Genomic DNA, 19217 nt, shown 5'->3' on the forward strand with positions numbered 1-19217 from the left:
AACGCAAGGGGTCTTGGTCCATTCGTATAACTGTCCGTCACCAACCCACTATTCCCTTAATCTTGAGCCCCTAATCTAGGGTTTACTTTTCACGTATCTTCCGCCAAATTCCACAACTCCTTGCGCCCTTACCAAATCTCTCCCAGTTCCCTATCTTGATTGTCGTTTTTTTCTGCATCGTAAGCAAACAACTACCCCCTAATCGTAAACTTTTCTTTTTATGCCCACCCTCTACTTGCTTTGACTCCATTTCATCCCTCTGTCGTTTAACTCTCCTCAATTTTATCCATGTACCGTTGAACCCTAGCCCCCTCCATTCAAAGTGCATTTTTCCTGAAAATTTTGTACGTTTATGACCTACTAACGAGATCAGTTTTATTCAATCCTTAGCTGAGAAACTGTGGTGTAATTTCTTTCAAAATAACTTCCTCCCTAACACACTAAATTTCGTATTTGCATTTATTATGTTTTGAGCCCAGTTGTAATTGCCTCCCAAGTGTTATGAGCTCCATTAATGACGGTTTAAATTTGTGGTTTTCCTATAATTGAAACATCTACTTGGTAATACAGTTGTATCATGCGATTATAGTTAAATATTTGGCCCCTAATAAGGCAGTTTTTACATAAAATTATGAAATTTGTATTCTCAGAGTCCTTCGCGTTAGTTGAAAAGCGCGTTTCTTTGTATTCCACTGCGGAAATAGATTTTTTTGTGCTGATTTTGACCTGAATTTTTAAAAACTTACCATACATTTCATAAACTTAATTTTGTAATTTGTCGCTCACCAAAGTGGTGGTCGATCGAATCTGGGTTGAGTTAAAGAATTTTATCAAAGCGGTTTTAATCCTTTGATTTGAATTCGGTGGTGGTGGTGTAAATTCCTCTTGCCAAACAGGAGGTCGTTGGTTAGAGTCCCGTCTGGGTAGATTGCCCCTATCCAGAGCATGGATATTCGTGTTGTGCAGTTTTAAATTTGGAACATCAGTTTTGAAGGCCAGTACATGATATTTTCGAGGAATTCAGAAATAAATAAAAATAAAGTATCGAAGAAATTTATTTTATCCCCTGGTAGATTAACAAATAAAAATTGTTATATTCCACAATAGATTTATTGAAAACTCGATCGGTTTCGATCTTTTCAGGTCAAACAGAACAAATAAATAGACAGGGTGGTAGAAATACATAGGTAGGATGCATGTTTTTCTGTCAATCGATTTGTTCTGTTACATTTTCATAGTGACCTGAAAAGGTCGAAACTTCTGGAGTTTTCAATGAATACTTTGTGGAATAAAACAACGTTTATTTTTAAATCTATCATCCCACCACTCCACGAGGTGAACTCCCGAACCATGTATTTGATTCAGTCCCTGAACTGGAAAAATAAATGTTTCGCATCCGATTAAATCTTGCGACAAAATCTCAAACCGAGCGCCTACCGGAAAATATTGTCGCCTCTCATCCCACTCCTGTTTTTACGTTTTCCTCCAATGTCATTTCTTGATGTGTATGTCGACCATTTTGACATCACATCTATTTGAACAGGATTTTTTCCTCTGATTTGACAGTAGGGAAAACAGGTTATACAAAAATGTTACCTTTACCGACGCAATATCATTTAAGTTCTCAATTGTTATCAATATACTGCCCTTGGTAAGTCTGCTGGGAACTTATCGGTAACAAAATTCGACTTGCTGTACTACATTTTTCTCGCAATTTGTAGCCGTTTCCGAATCTTGATCAATTCAGATGGAGCAATAGTACTTGCGAGTTTCTCATTTTGCTCGTATATCTTGACTGGAAAAAATTTATTAATTGGTGATTATCTGATTGGTTGATTGGAAATGCAATAAATGAAGGGGCCCCCTTTCACAGTGAAGTCAAAGAGTTTCGACTATTAGGGACCATGAAAACAAGGTTCCTGGTATCAGCCCTGTTTTGCCAAATATTTCTTTCTTGTATGGTTGATCTTATCAAAAATTAACTGCGTTTTACATACCATTGAAATATCAATTGAAAAAAAAACTTTATATTGGCTAGTACCTGTTGGTTTACAACTTGTGGCGCGCAATACTGTCAGTCGGTATACGTGTTCAAATTTGGATATATTCTATTTATTTTTCCAAATTTTCGAAAAATTTTCCTCCTTCCTTCTCCCCTATTTCCCCCTTTCTCCTTCATATTAATCTAACCTGTGTGGACAAAGAATGACCGTATAAATATACGATGCACACCCGAAAGACATCTCCAACACCTACTTCAACCAAGAAATTCGGTCTGCCCTTTCAACAGGGGATTCCAATAGTCAACAGCAATGGGCCCTTGATACGTCTGACGGGCGCTTACCGCAAAAAATGCTTTACGCTTTACATGCATAAGGTTAGGGGTACAAAACATAGGCAGGCGGGCTTGAATCCGCGGCGTTTGGTTTGTCAGGCGAGGACTTTACTCCAATGCCTCGGAGGTGGGCAAATTTTACTCTCACGCTATCCGTGCTAAACTTCGAACTGAATCACTGGATGAAAAGTGAGTTTAATGAAAGCTGAACTGAATTTCGTCCCTGTTTTAGGGAAAAGTCTTTTTCTTCGCGTGGGATTGGTATTGGCGTCAATTTGCCGTCCTTTTATACACGATCCGAAAGCCTCAACGTGGAAAAAATCGATGTGCAGTCTCCCTGTAGTGCTCCCCACTCGCGTCCACCCCACCCCCCTCTCCGCTCTCGTCAATCCCTTTGTCTCGTCGCCACCTTCCCTCGCCGTCTCCGAATCCCATCACACTCCCACTGCTCCCATCCCTGCCAACTCCATTCTTCATTTGCCCCTCCCCTCCCCTCCATCTCCATTTCACTGGAGACCTCCTCCTAACATTTGGTGCCCCGACAAAAAAAAACCTATCCCTGTACTGCACTGGAATAATTGGGTATGAAATTAACTTTTATTTCTCCTCATCCAAAACTCTATTTTCTTTTTCTGATAGCCGTTTCTTGCTCTCTTCCCGTCCCTCATTATTTTTTCGTCTTCTTACATTTAAGATTTCCTGGATTTATCAATATTATATTTATTTTGAGTATAATATATTTTGAGTTTTTTTTCCTTTCTTGAATGGCTTGGCGGGAACTTGCACTGTTGGTCAATTTGACCCGCGTGGCGGTCAAAAGGCCAATGTTGAATCATTTTATTGGACTGTAGGTCTTGAGCAAATTGAAATGCAATTTTTGTCAACGGTTCGGTTTATTTTTGAACCTTCATCACAGCTTCAACAATGTTTCCACAATAATTTATTTAAAAAGAACCAAATACTGTTTTAAATTAGCAAAATAATAATTTGTACTATTTGTTGCAAAAACCATTTGTACAAAATACTCAAAAGTAACTGGATAGCGTTCCTCGGATGTTGCAGCAAAATCGAACTGGAAGAAATGCGCATTGCGCCAGGATAAATCAATTTAAAAAATGCCAATTAGAGTTAATAAGTGTTCACACTGGAAAAAAGCTTGTTGTAGAAATGATGCACCGTGACTTCGGAAATCTATAACAAAAAGTGCATGTCACATTTTCTGGCCAATTACGCTCGGCCGTAGGCCGAAAAAGTTTCTTAGCTAATCATTTGAAGAAGAGAGGAAATATAAGTGCTGCAAATCTCTCTGGAGTACTGCATAAAATTTGAAGCATTCAAGTGAAATAAAACATAGTACTGCCGCTGAGGTATTTTTTCGTTCTTTTTTGAGTGCAAGTCATTTCCATTTAAATACGAGTTTTGAATTTAAATATTCATTGAGGGCATAATTTCTATTAGTTGAATGAAACATAGCATTATTTCCACAGGATTTATTTGAAAATGAAGCGTTTCGTTTTAACATAGTAATGTAAAACTGAGGTTAATAACGTCATTATCAATGTTTTTGTAACACCTAAACGTGTCGTGTTCGAATAATCCCGTGGAAATATCGCAATGCTTCATTTAAATAATATTTAGAACTTGTACCACATCGTGCCGAATGTCAAGGTCTGTTTACACGGTACATTAACACGTACGGGTTAATGTCTAATTGTATGAACGCGAGAATGAACGCCAAAACGCTCCGTGTAACCACCCAACTTGTGCGAATGTATGCACAGAAAATAGAACCCGTTCTAATTTGGTTCATGCATTCGTACATGTCTCGTTCCGGTCCACAAAAATCATTAATGCAAGCACACTTTAACACCTACGAGTTAATGTATCGTGTAAACAGGCCTTTATTCAAGGAAAAATTTTCAGCCGACCCACAGATGTATGAAAATACATTTTATTGCATTATAGTAGGGTTTACACTTATTTCAAATGGATACAGGTACTTGAGGAGGATCCTCATTTCTTGTCTACACTGCCTACGGATTACACCCGTCGTGAATCCAACTATTTTTATGAGTTCAAATGACCTTGTTTTTTACGGCCTTTGCCCGCACTAAAAAATTGTTAATGCTACTTGATTTCCCACCCACATCAATCCTTTGGATCCTTCAATATCCACCGGAGCATAAAAAAGAATAAGGGCTCCTTTATATTCCTCCCCCGGTTCCTTCTCCTCACCCCCTCACCCCCATACCCCCACCAACCCTCTCTGTCTTCTCCCTAAATCCCAATCTTTCTTTCCGGAGGCCCTATCATTGCCTTCCCATCTTCTTGTCGCCATCCCCGTCTTCCATCTCCGTCGCCTTGCCGACGGGCAGTGTCTCTTTATATTCCTCCCCTTCCTTCCCAAACATTTCCTGAATGCTTTTGATGAGCGAGGGCTATCAATGACTCGAAATTAATTAAATTTTCTTTGAGCAATTCTGCCCCTCGAGAGGTGGCTTCCCATGACTAATTTTCTTTCAGCGTTGACCCTGGACCCAATGAAGGGCAGTCTCCACTTCTCTTTTGCCTGAAGAATCATCAATCCTGAGTGAAGAGGAGTTCACATGCCTTTCTTCTTAATTTTCTCCGTTTCCCAAGTTTCCATCGGGTATTTCCTTTGTCTTTGAAGGCCGAGTTGAGTTTAAATGAAATCTTCTCGGAAATATTTGAGGCAATCAACTTTCTTTTGTTCAGCACCTCATTGAAATTTTTATCTCTATGATACCTTCCAGTTTTATTTAATATCTCTTCTTGTTTTATTAATTTTCTTCCCAAGTTGCGCTATTCTGTTAATTCTTCTAGTAAACATCTTTCCATTATAAAAAATTGGCATAAAACCGCGAAAAAGATTTATTTTCAATGTAACTTGTGATTTAATACACGATGCAACTTGTAAAGGAGAGACCCTACTTTACGGATAGGTATTTCAAAACCTCTCCTTTCAATTCGTGCTTGCCCAAAAATCTTCTTTTCGCGAAAAATAAGAGGAATCGCTCGTTGATCCGTTCGTTGTTGTTTCACCACGGAGAACTTGAGCCAGTCTGCTTTTCTCTCACCGGAAAGGAACTGACGAAGACGGTTTCGTCTTTTTCTTAGCGTAGGAATTGGCAAACACAAGGACCAAGTGAAGAAAAGTGAGGTAATTTCAACATGCGCCTCCAACGCGAGCTTAAAAAAATATCGGAATACTCTCGCGGGAGAATGGGGACTGAAAGCCAAGCTAAAAAATAAAATGACTATCGAACGTGGTTAACATCACTTCCCCATTATCATGCCGCATTTTTATCTCATGTAAAAGGGGCGATAATGGAGGTCGCCGAAGATCGTGGATAGAAAGAAACGGTTGGAAATGCTGAGGGACTTTACTTTTGGCTTGATTTGATTTTGATTTGATTTTTATTTGATTACTACTAGACCGCCCGGCATTGCTAGGGGAAGATACTACCCGCAGAAGTGGGAGACTTGGAAATTTGAATTCATGGTCACATGGCAGGATTTTTAGCCAAGGAAAAAAGCAGGTATGATGCTGGTATTCATATGTAATAGCAAACGATGGAAAAAAACCATTTCCGTATACGTCGCACGGGATCAGCTTATACCACCCTCCACACCATTGATCTTTATGTGTGTCTTTATGTTCGTATACCAAAATCGTCGTGTGACCGCGTACCCCAGCAAAAGATTTTACACCAAGAAAATTAATAGTTAAGTGTAGAATCTTTCAAGATGAGTTTTTCTTTTGAGCGTGTTATGAAGTGTGTCTACCCGGCAGGTTGTCCAACCATAGCAGTTGTATGACGTGACGCAACAAACGGCAATAAGAAAACGACGTAAAAGACATTTGGACATTACTAAAAGTAGCACTACGGGCTTTAGGAGCATGAGAGACACCTCCGTACCAACTTTGGTTGCAATCCGTAGAGCCGTATAAAAATTCATAGCAGACAGACAAACAGACATCCTCTTTCATATATTCAATCGAAGATTTCTCGGTACTCACGGAGACCCTGAATTTACACTCAATGGTTCTGAAGACCTTTTTTCATGAAGCCTCGGGTAAAATATAAGGGTTACATGGCAGGAAATGGAGTAACTTCTTGGAGACCTCTTTTTATTGATTGAATCTTTTTACATCTTCAAAGGAAATCTCTGGAGCCCTCTCGATGCATTTCCACGAACTCGGCATTTGCCTACGCATCAAAAGCAGTTTTCCATGATGGGGCGTCACATTTCCTATTCTTGTGGCTGGCACAACCAAGTGTCATTCAGGGTTTCCATCGCAACACGGAGTTAATCAAACTACAGCGATGGGTTCGAAACGTAAATTCAGCCCCGTACTAGCGCCAAAAATGTTTTTACCTAAATCTCGTCACACTTAATTGGTAGATGCATACATTTTAAAAACATGAGAACCTTTTTATCTATTCTACACTATATAATACTTTGAAATAATTAAATAACATTTCTTGGACGAATTGTTTATTTCCCTAGGTCTTAGAAACTAATTATAATAGCATCTCGGGAAATGTACTCCTGCGTGCTGAGTGATAGCTGCATGACAACTTCAAATTCACGGTAACATTCAATGCACAATATTTTCACTAAATGTTGCTGCCCAAGTAATACGAGTTGTATAACCAGAGTTTAAATTAAAGTTCTGGAGTTCTTCATCTTGATTTTGCTTGATTTCCCTCGCTTTCCTGAAGTATTTTGCATGAAGTCTAGGAAATAGTAAGTTATGTATCGAGCTCACTGTCTGTAAATATGTGATGATGAATTAACTCCTAAATATCAACGTAAACTAAATGTATTTAAATGTTTTCAATCGTATAATCTAATTCATTTTAAACATATAAGGAGTCTAATGAGATAAAAATCAATTTAGCATAAGAATAGATTTAGTGAATGCTATTTTTGAGAGAAAAGGAAGATCATGGAAGATTTTTAATTTCATCCAACTCATTATTCCACGGATATTGCCATGCCCTTGCAATCTTTTCACACTCACCCACACATTTTTTTCTAAACAAATTCTCAGTGGTATCGAAGAATGTCTGATATGCATTCGAGTCGTACGATTGTACGTATTTATCGAACGAACGCATCGTTGCTAGCTGATTGTTGATGGAGAATAAGATAAATGAATATTAGCTGGTACGCCTTAATTATATCACCACTGTTATGATGACTACTACTGGGAATGCTGCCTACGCAGATAAGATATCGTTTCTCCTGCATTCCCTCCCTCTGCTTCTCGCTATCTCATTCGCTCATTCCATGTTTTAAAATTGTTTGCAAGAGCTTTGATAAAGTAAGGCAAATTGTTCACCACGCTGTTGCAATTTCATGTCAAAATCCTCCCGTAACACTATGTTTCTAAGAAAAATTTACCGGAAAAATTCATTAGACATTCCCAGTTTGCACTGCATATCTCCTACTTTCGTGCTTAAAGTCTCAGATCTCCAGGACCTCCATTATAGAAACATATCAACCTTTTTTCTTAATGTTTATTCAAAGTTATAGTTTTACACTTCCACAAAAAGTGGGAACCTAGTGGCTTAACTAGGAATATGTCATGGGGGAGTGGTGGGGCCTGGGGAGCGACCCCCCCAGGCAAACGGAGGTCCGGGGGTTAGTTGCTGGTTGGTATTTAGTGACTCGTCTTACTTCCATGGTATTAATTAATGATCTTTAACTTTAAGCAAATGCAATTATTATACGTCAAAACTACTTAATACTTTAAAGTATTTTTTTCATTTCTCTGAGACTTTGGGGGGAAGGGGTGAATAAATCTCTCTTACCCCCCCCCCCCTGTAATTACGCCTCTGTGGGAACCTTTGCCTTACGGTTTTCTATTATCAGTAAATACTTTTGTGACGTTGTTTTCTCTTACGCTTTTTAATTTGGGAGAATTCATTTTACTTTAGAAAATTATTTGTCAGCTCCTACCGATATTAACTATTTTTCTCCTTGTCTTTTACAGGAACCGGGGAACATGCTTCCAATGGCGTCCGTTCTGCAGGAATCGGGGATTTGGGCCGTAATGAAGGTTAGTTGAAATTTTTGATGAAAACACATTCCTTTTTTTCAACCACCTTATTAAGGAGAAAAAATTCCTAGTTTTGCCATCAAAATTATTATGTACATGCAAGTTTTGCAATATCTTGCAAACTGTTCTGCAACGCAAAAAAACTTCGTTTTATAATCAAGTAAAGATGCCAACACTCCTTGCTTGTTAAATCCATTTGTAGATTTATGAGAACATAGCACAAAACAATTATAGTTCATCGTGGTTATCAATATCGATCAAATTTTCAATATGAAGTGTGATTTTTAATTAATATACAGCCTTGGTTACGATATAATTAAGCTACTCAACTGCTCCTTAATTCGTAAGCGCCTAAATGGCTTCCAATTAGCGAATGTAATAGAATCTGCCTAAAATCGAATCCTGCTCTCTTGTGTTTCCCATTTTATTTTAACTTATCAACGTTAGTCAAAAAATCTGAACTCGGTTTAGGAAAGCTTTCGACTAACATTTTTCTCAGCCCAATATTTCCATAGTTGTTGCAAATTACCCATCGAATGAATACGAAATTGTTATAAAATATATTTTAATTTTGACGGGTATTCACAGCTATCGAATTTGATGGAAACCACCATCTTGAGGTCCGTTTTTTATTTATAGTTAGAATTTTTGGCAACACGTTTACAAGAGGTGATTACGTCCATTTAAGGACATTAGCTTCACTGACCGTTGCTTTGGACAAATATTCTTTATTTCAGTTCTCAAGGTTAATGCCGTAACATTTTCAAATGAATGCCAACCGGTGATTACAAAACCTGCCCTGAAAAGTGATTCCCATCTTTGTTTTGACAAATGATGTGGGATGAATATTTTTGACTATGCTGCCGAAAACTTAATAAAAGATATTTCATGTTGGATATCGTTGCGTGGAGTAAAGGAGTGAGTCCAGATTAGAACTCTGGCCTTGCTTAAGGCCCTTACTGTGTATTTCACGTCCCTCCTTGCGGCGTTTGCGCACCCATTAAATTTTCACACGTTGTTGTACCTATATATGAAGGCGTCGACGTTTCCGTGGCGCTGCAAACGTCGGGAGGCGGAGAAAACAAACATCTGGGATAGTTTCCTCCACATTTATTACCTCCCGAAATGCTCCGTGTTGCACGCATGAAAGAGACAGGCATCCTGATTCCAGCGCTCCTCTTTTTTTTCCTAAAAAAGAGTTGAAGTCCGCGAAGCGCAATTTCATAAAAGAGCGTCGGAATCGAACGGCATTCCGCGGAATAGTACGGAAGCGTAATCATTATCATCGAAGGTCGGATTTTCATGCTCCAATTTTTCTTTCGTTCCTTTTTATTTGCTATCCCGAAGCAGCGGATGCATCTGAATGTCGAATCACGTGAATGCTGTTCGTTCTGATGTGAAAACTACGCCGTCGAAAATCCCGAATGTGTTAACTTGGGAATATTTTTTTTATTATGGCTGGTGGGTATATGGGGCGCAGTGACTGTGAAGAAGAAAAACATTGAGACGTAAAGAACTGACATCTGTTGTTTTAGATCAAGCTTAGAAACACAAATTTGATGCGATTTCACAAAGAATAAATGCAAATTTCCTGGACAAGGTTTTAATGAAGTGAGGTAGGAAAAAAGGGGGATAATTTCAAAAATTATTATTTTGATATATGTCTTGAAGCCGGTATCCAAAGTCAATAATTGCTTAGGAAAAGCCTTTTTTTACGAAAGGAAGTATGTATTAACCGTAAGAGTATTAAATTCTTCGATATGCAGGTTTATAGGCTTAATAGTTTATTTGAAGATGGAATATGTTATTTTTAATGATAAATACGGCATTTTGAAGGACACAAATTCGGGAATCAATAATGCGGAGAATTTTTGTGAGGAACCTCTCAGGAGTTTCAACTAGAAGATTTTGATGGGTGAGGGTAGAGTTCACCGAAAATAAATCACAGGTGCGAGAATATTCCGCATCCAAGGTAACGGTTCAGTCCACCCAGATTCTCGGGCCATCTCAGGACTTTTTCCTAGAGTTCGAAGGCTTTTCTTTCCCCGCATGATTCGATCTAGTGACCTACCTTGTGACAAATTATATAATTTTTCCCTGAAGGCTAGTGACCTTCCCAATTGGCCACCATGATTTCTATGTATTCAACATTTCAGAATGAGTTTAGGAGCCTTTCATTATTTAAATATTCTTTTTGGGGTGTAAAACGCATTTTCCCTGCTTTTTCTAGAAAATCTTGTTTCAACCTTTACTGAAGATCTTGCCAACTCACAATAAAATTGTTCGAATACAACACTCGTTGAAAAATCTATATAACATGAAGCCCCTTAACGACCACTCATTCATTCATTCATTCACGTATACAAATGTTTGGGGTGAACGAGACGAGATACGGCAAAAAGTCTAATGAAGACCCCCTCTAAAATTGTCTGAAACCCCAGGAAAAATTATGAAAACACTAAATTTACAATTATTTATCAGTCTATTCATATAAAATTGAGTGTATGGGGATTAGTTCAAAAAATGGCCACCAAATTCCAATGGCGGCGCGGCAGTCATACAAACGAACTATCATAGCAACATATTTGTTTATGCAAACAAGAGGAGCTAAATTGGGAAAGAAGATAAAGGAAAAGAAACGAAAAACTGATAAATATAAAGTAGGAAATTAAGAAAGTGATAATTGAAGTGTCTATTTCTTTGCGTCTTCTTTCCGCAAGAACAAACATCTGTTTAAATCAAAGCGCATTCAAATCAAAAGCGGAGAAATGTAAGGTAAGAAATTAGTTGTTGTTTTTGGTATATTACATCGAGAGTGTGGTGGTTATTAATTTCAACGTTAACAAGTGCTCTAAATGCCATATTAGAAATATGATTCGTGCTGTTGACTATAGTTCGTATCTTGTTGGCGATACACGATTGTTGTAGAAAGACTTTCAAACAAGTCTTACATAATATAGGTTGGTAAAAATGATTTTATTATCGTGTTTTGTGATGGTGATAATTTTTTATTTTTGTTTACATTCTTTTTTCCGTTAATTTCCTTTTTAATGTACAATGTTATCCGTGAGCTGCAGGAGTGAATAGGCAGTGAATAATACAATATGGAAGATAAGTGCAAATAAAGGTATTTCTTATTCAATTATTTGTCTTGCGAAAATCACGTTTCCTTGAGTGACTAAGTTATTCAAATGTGAAAATCATCGAAATCTTGACATTCACAATGTCTTGTACACCAAAGGCTGTGATCACCAGATTTATTGCGCATTGCGTTGGATATTAAAGCTGAGATATTTGTGTATCCCGATTCATTAAAACTTTAAATAGGGGTGAAGTGAAATCATTCGCGATCACGATCAATAATATTTCGATAAAATTCGTCATACTAGCCCCAATTCATGCTAAGGCGCATTTGTTTCTAGATATTGATATTCAGTCCTTACGTAATTCGCTTACGAAGCGGGGAACAGCTGTTACATCTTATTCGTATATGATATAAGAATTTGGTTGAGTTTTGTGGAAAATAATTAAAAAACGTGTTTTTCATTGTAATTCGTAAAGTCGTTATGTTATGATATTACGTATGCATTGGGTGTTACAGTGGAACGTGGTCTCAACGTTTTTTGTATTTGAATTGAATAAGTTAGAGAAACTCGTAGAAATTTATTTTACTTTTTTAGCCCCTCAGAAAAACGTTCCTCTTTATAAATATTTACATTCACATTGTAGCCTACGTACCATGCGCTCGTTTTACGTGAAAGTGGAAATATTGCTTATACCTAAGTTAGCCAGCTTAAAAGTAAACGATCCTTAAGTAACAAGTAGCAAACAAAAAGTGTAAGACCTCCCACAGTGAGCATAACAGGCCGAAGGCCTTTTTCGGGGGGGCCTAGGGGGGGCAGAGCCCCCCCAGCGAGCTAAGCGAGTACTTATATATATGCCTCAACAGCTCTATAGTGTCGAGGCAAATAATGCTTGTTTTTCACCTTTTTCCGCCCTCTTTTGTCATATTTTTAGCTATAACTTTTATGTGCATGCTAATATATTTTACGTTCCAAATATAAGTCTGCATCAACCTAAAACGACTGTACGCAACATTTCAAAGAACACTGGTTAGGAGACATTTTGTAGCACACTGTTGTAAGAGGCTGTGTGGTATTTTGATTTACGGAAAAGGAGAGAGTACCACGTGGTAGGCCCTATGTCTGAGGAATCTTTTGTGCCCGGGATTATCCTCTTCTAAGTTCAGTTACAAAGTAAGCCACGTCGTCCATCGCAAAAAAAATTGCTCGAAAAAAGACCACCTAGAAAAAAATGGAGTCTTAGCGTAAAAGGGACCTGGCGACCAGATTTCCCATGGGAAGGTATATCCAGTGTTATTTTCCGGTTCTTTTTTTGGGATGATACACTCAATGAGGAACGTACATGTGCATAAATAAGTCTATCATGCTCGCACTCATTACTATCTTTTGTGTGTTTTTTTCAGTCTTTAATACTTTTTCTTTTATGAAGAGATCAATTGAACAACTAGTGCTAGTTGAAAACGAACAAATATATCGCTGATTTGGAATAATGGAATCTCGCGTCATAAATGCGTTTATTCCTTTAAAGACGGCCATGATCTAGTGCAAAATGTAATTGATCTCAAGTTTTGTGTAGTCTTCTAAAAGCTGTCCCCATGACATGTTGATACTTATAATGCGTTAACACTGGAGATTTTATCATGAAAAGCCAAAACGTATGAGTTAATTTGGAGCCAGAAGATACTTTATAATGCTTTTCAGAGTTCATCTAGGAAGGGGTTAAAATGTTGCGTTCATCCGCTGGGATTCGCCAGTGTAGGCCATGGGTCATTGAAGACCTCTGGAGCTGAATTTTTATTGTAACAACAAACGATCAATCTTATTCCATCCGTTTTTGGTAGTCTTAGTATGTCAATCGCTGTATTTTTTGCAATCATATCAATCCATTTTTATTCCGATTACTCCGAAATATGCCGAAATGCATGGCTACTAATTATTTTTTTTAATGGCTAGATTCTCATACCCTTAGGTGAAGCAACTGAAAAAGTATAAATATATTTGTTTTGTCGTGATCTTCACATCTCACTGGATGAAATAAACAATAATTCTTCGTTGCGTGAGTTTTTTTCGTCCGTATCAGAATCTTCTGGCGTAATACATCCTTGTATTCGGATTGCAGTGGATATTTATGAAGTATTCCAATGGCGTCCTCTTGATGCATGTACCTGGTAATGTGAATAGCCCACCAAAATCGTGGTATTCACCTCTGCTAAGCGGAAAAAAGGTGAATTAGTTTTTTGATTCGATAATAATTTGTACAAAGCGACCGGACCCGGTGCCCTTGATACGATATGCTCACTGGGAGAGGTATAGATCTGAGAAACAGGAGTCAGTTTGGGTCAACTTGTGAAACGCAATCATCGCGACTGTACCGCCCGGGTTGAAGGCTCAATTTCAATTCCGGCGTCACTGGTTATCGCAGATCATATCCTGGGATCACGCTCTTCAAGTTTGTTCGATTTGTGGTGTAAATATTTCGGAGAAACTCGGTGAACCTTTCTCTATAATACTATACAAACGTGAAAATTCCACGAGTAATAGGGTTCGACATTTTGTATCGTATCGGTCACAAATGTGACAAATAAGCAGTGAAAGTTGATTGGAATGAACATTAACAAACCATTGGACTGCACTATTAATTTTTGGTCGAATTTATTTTCTATTAGTGTACCATTGCTTTAATATGCTGAATTTCGAAACACATTCTTCAGGAGCAAACACGAGGAATTTGTTCAACTTTGGGGAAATATATTTCGTTAAAAGAAGTAATCAATGACAAACTGTATGCATCAAACATGCACTAATGTGTTGATATCAGCATTCCGATCCAAAAAGAGAGCAGTACAAAATAAAAATAATGCATAGAAGGAGAACCGCATGGAGCCATCGCTTTCTTTGATGGATGAAGCGAATGAATGTGCGTTTTCCCTCTTGGTAAATGAGCGAAACGGTCGGAAAATGTGTTTGCCGAAGAAGAATGCGGGCTCCCGGAAGCAGACTGGGTGCCGAAGGAAAAAAATAAGTATATATATATGTGAGCTCCATTCACAACCCACCCTACTTTTCTTCCCGCCATTCCGTCAACGCCGCAGACAGAAAATATTTCGGGTGGAGTGGGAGGGGGATTATTGGAAAGAGGGTACATTTTTGGGGGATATTACGAGGGGGTACTCTTAGCAATATCTGTAGCGAAATATCTGGGAACCATTTTTAAGGGATTAGACGTAATGAGGTTCAAAACTTGAGTTGAATGTTGTGAACAGAATTTGAACCCTTCCGTGACTGATCCTAGAAAGCCGTGACGCGAACCCTGTGTGGGGTATCTATTTGTATTTCATAATTTATATGTTGTATTTTAGTCTTTCCTGTAACTAAACACCATGGATCTTTTTTTAATGATACAATATCTTGTTTTGTATAATTTATAAATACATTGTGGGCCACATTTAGGTTTTTACATTGATTTTATGCGAAATGGCAGGAATATTTCATATTTCGCTATTGTAACTGTATTCTGACTAATATGCTATGAAAAACTCAATTACAAAAGGTGCCATCATGTCCAATATTCTACATCTACATCTATATAATACCCCGCAAGCCGCCTAAAAGGCGTGTGGCGGGAGTGTTAGGACACCAGTCGTTTACAGCTAAAAAAAATGAAGTACTCTAACGAGGTTGGTACTAGCGTTTATTAAAGTCCTTTATGATTTGCACTGTTGAAGTTAAAATATAATAAAATGTATTGCTTTCAACTTGTATCTCTGCACTCATTAAAAAAAAAAACAAGTTTTCTTTTCTTCCTGCCACCAGCTGGGCGGGGTAACTCAGTTTCCCCACCAATAAAAATTGAATTAACAAAATTTAATAACCCCGCACAATTACGGAGGGGTTAGGAATAAATCTGTGTGCGAACTATTTTGAGGGGCTTTGAACCTCTACACTTAACCATCCGCTAAGGCCTTGTACTCCGCCACCCGTTCGATTCACTCCCCTAGAGAGTTATTATTATTTAAGTATCATATCGATTAGGATATGTTTCCATGGAGTACCTAAGGAGTATTCTGGTAGCCTTTCCTTTTTCCATGTACTTCCCTCTGCTATTCACAGTAAGGCTTACTTTATTTCATTCTATCTAGAACTCCCATTCCCCTGTTTCCTCTCCCCCGTTTACCTAACATTCTACCCTTTAACACCGTTTTCAATATCCCCTCCCCGCTCAATACTCTCTCAACCCTTGCCTTCTGTCTCCTCCGTATTTTATCTAAAAGCTACCTCTCCTCACCCGCCATGTCCAGCACTTCATAATTCCTCTTTCTTTCCCAAGAGAATATTCGTCCTAAACAAGAGCCCTTTCTTTCTCTCTCCGAAGCTGAATCAACCTACTTTGTATCTTTCCCCTGCGAACCAAACTCGCACAAAGGCTCCTCTGCATAATCCATGCACAAACATATCCCCGTCATGTGAGGGCTTGCCATTATCTCATCCTGGCTCGAGGGTAAGGCTGAAATTTATTTTCTTCCAGCTGCTTCCAGCGACTCGCAGGAAATCAATTGCGAACTCACCTTTCGGCGCCTCTTGCTGCTTTCTTGATTTTCGCGTGAGTTGTTGCTTCGACTGAGAAGGCGCTACAAAAAAAGTCGTAAACTTGCTCAAATTTAAATACTTGTGAACTTTATGGGTACACGTAGCCCTTTTCTCTATTTCCTGGGAATCGTATGGGGAAAATATGAAAGTAATACTCATTTTTTACTTCTAACTATTTCAGAGTACCCAATTCAGTGTACGATAGGTGAGATATTGATCTATTTTTGCCACTGGTAGACATTATAGTACTGCGCTTTCAAATTTATATATGGATTTCTTCTTCAATAATCATTCTTTTAATATTTATGATATTAGCATATTTTTATTTCTGTGTGCAAATTCCTATTCTCACATCCAGTTGTTTTAAAAATCGTTTATTAAACGAATACAAAATGTAACCTTGAGGATCCTAGGTGTGAGGGGCTTTGGATAGGTGTATCTCCTTGTTAATGCTTAATTTTTTCATCATAGTCTATAGTCCTTGCTCATTGTTTTAAATTTATTGGTTCTCCAACATTTTAGTCACCAGTACGTAAAAGGATTTCCATTGGGTATTTTGCTGACGTTACATAAGATCTCAGAGTAGAATAGATTACTGGCATAGATTACCTTCTTACCGAATGTACTCCGATGTAATGAAATAGTATGCTTCTTGGCATTGCTCATCACTGAAATATAGACCATGATTTATTTTTTAATAATGAATGTTTTGTGAACATACGAGGGTTATCGTGTCACGTAGCCATGCCAAAATGAGTATGCGGTCCAAAATTTTGAAAAGATTGCCGGCGGAAAGCTTTTTGAAATTTCACTAATCCATCGGCAAAGTAGGTAGCTACTTTCCTCATCTTTGCTAGGAAATAATTACATAATATGCTTCTTGTCATCACCCATCACTCAAATCTAGCTCCTGAATCATTATCTTTTAATTTCAATATCAAGTGAATACAGGTGTGTTTATGCGTTTCACGTTGCCATGCCAATACGATAATTCGGTGCAGAATTTTGAAAATATTGCCGGTTTAATTTTTTTTTAATGTCACTAATCAATCGGCGGAGTCAGTATTTTCTTCATCTTAGCTATGAAACAATAGGACAATATGCTTCTTATTGTTGCTCATCAGTCAAATGTAGCGTCTGAATTATTTTTATGTCAATATCTTGTGAATAAACGTGTGTTTGCGCGTCATGTTGCCAGTCCAATACGATAATTCGGTGCAGAATTTTGAAAATACTACCGGCCGAAATTTTTTTTTCAATTTTGCTAATCCATAGGTAGAGTAACTCCTTTGTAATGAAATAATATGACAAAATAACATGAAATAAGGATATAATATCCTCCTTGGCATTGATCATCACTCAACTCTGGTGCCCGAGCTATTTTTAAGCAAATATCTTGTCACGCCGCCATGCTGATACGATGATTCGGTGCAAAGATTTGAATTAAGATTGTCGACCGAAAGCTTTTTTAAAATTTCACTAATCCATCGGCAGAGAGAAACTACTTTCTTCGCCTCCCTCGTCGTTGGTCGAGGGTAAACTTGAGGTGGGGAATTATTTCGACCGACCATTCCGCTCGCGATGTTTGCTCTCTACATCTCCCTATCGATCATGGTTCAGGTCGTCAGCTGCCGGAACACACGCCGCGCCGCTGCCTTAGTTTCGTCCGCCGCCTCTCGCCTTATTCCCCGCGCCTCTCCCTCTTCCACCTCCCGCCAAATGCGCCTCGCCCTTCTTCGGCCAAGACAAGAGTGTCGGGGGGGTGAGAGGACCAAGCTCTGCGGTTGAGGAGGGAAAGAAAAGGTGGGGGGTTGGTTTTTTTTCTCTGGGGGTGGTTCCGTGTCATGAGCGACGTCATAATCCAGTCGTCTGCCTCTCACAGCGCCGACAACGCCAAACACATTTTTTTTCTCCTCCCCATTTTGTCCACACCCACCCTTTTGGAAATCACCCCATTCTCTTCCCCTTTTAGCTTTTTTCTTTCCCTACCCACACAAAGACTAATTGTCAACCTTTCTACGTGCGGGAAGAGTTTTCTCTGCTTTTATATTTACTATTAGTCGGTTATTTTGTCACCGAAAATCAATGGACTTGAACCTATTTGCAATATCTTTGAAATCCTCCGGAGTACACCCGTAGATCAGGGAGAAACTAATGCCTCCCATAATGCCCTTCTACAACATATTAATTAAGTGAAAATTTTCGATTTGCTCCCGTCCCTCAAGCCTTCTCACTATACCCGCTGCGGTTCTAAATTACTTTGCGAGCTGATGGCAGTGCGGCTTCCGCTAATTAAGTCACCTGCATTGAATTTTGTCCCAAAGAGCGTTTTGAGATTGAATAATTATATATTGTGGAAGGGGGGCAATCCATTTTAATTCACAAAAAGCTTAAAACTGAGCGCAGAGAATGACAGATCTGTTAGCAGAGTGTTCAAGTCTTGCGTGAGCATATTTTTGGTCTGATCTCTGCATTTCTTCAAGGTTTTCTTCCACGTCAGCTTGTTTGTAGACAACAGTTCCGCTCGCCCATTTTTCCCATTTTGTTCATTTTTATCTTACTATAATTGAAAGCTTTCAATTCTGCAAGAACTGTATGAGGGGGTATACAAGGTCCCTTTCTCCTGCGGAAAATCCTACATAGGGGAAACTTGCCGCTCCATGCAATGTAAGGATTAAAGAATACCAGAGGCCGCCCAAAAACGAACAGTTTCAACTCTCCGCCATCGCCGAACATGAATGGTCGTACCCTGGCCACGACATCCAATTTGAGGAAAAGAAACTTTTAGTTAAGGAGTGCCGATACTTCCCTAGACAAATCAGGGAAGCAATAGGAATTCAAAAAACACCATTGAATTTCAATAGAGAAGATGGATACTTCCTTCGCAGCACCTGGAAAAGAGTCATCAAAGAGAGAGCCAATCAGAGAGAAGCACCCAGTCAGACAGCCAATCACAGTGCAGCCCCCATCCAGCCTACAGTATATAAGCAAGGCAGAAACCAACAGCCGACTCCTTTTACCTGAAGACGCTGGCAGGATAGCCAGCGAAACTGTTGTCAACAAACAAGCTGACGCGGAAGAGTTGCAGAATTGTTGAGATTAGTTGAAGAATTGCAGAGAT

At 38.7% G+C, this 19217-nt stretch overlaps 1 protein-coding gene across 3 annotated transcripts in view; it reads left to right on the forward strand.

Moving 5' to 3' along the window:
- LOC124159462 (probable 3',5'-cyclic phosphodiesterase pde-5) overlaps positions 1–19217 on the forward strand; it is a 388578-nt gene that overhangs the window by 308318 nt on the left and 61043 nt on the right. For all 3 annotated transcript variants that reach the window (XM_046535284.1, XM_046535283.1, XM_046535285.1), the window contains exon 2: positions 8361–8426. In XM_046535284.1, the coding sequence (XP_046391240.1) occupies positions 8361–8426 (66 nt within the window). The remainder of the gene's footprint in view (positions 1–8360; positions 8427–19217) is intronic.

The sequence above is a fragment of the Ischnura elegans genome, chromosome 5 (genome assembly GCF_921293095.1).
Source record: "Ischnura elegans chromosome 5, ioIscEleg1.1, whole genome shotgun sequence".
NCBI classification, from domain to species: domain Eukaryota; kingdom Metazoa; phylum Arthropoda; class Insecta; order Odonata; family Coenagrionidae; genus Ischnura; species Ischnura elegans.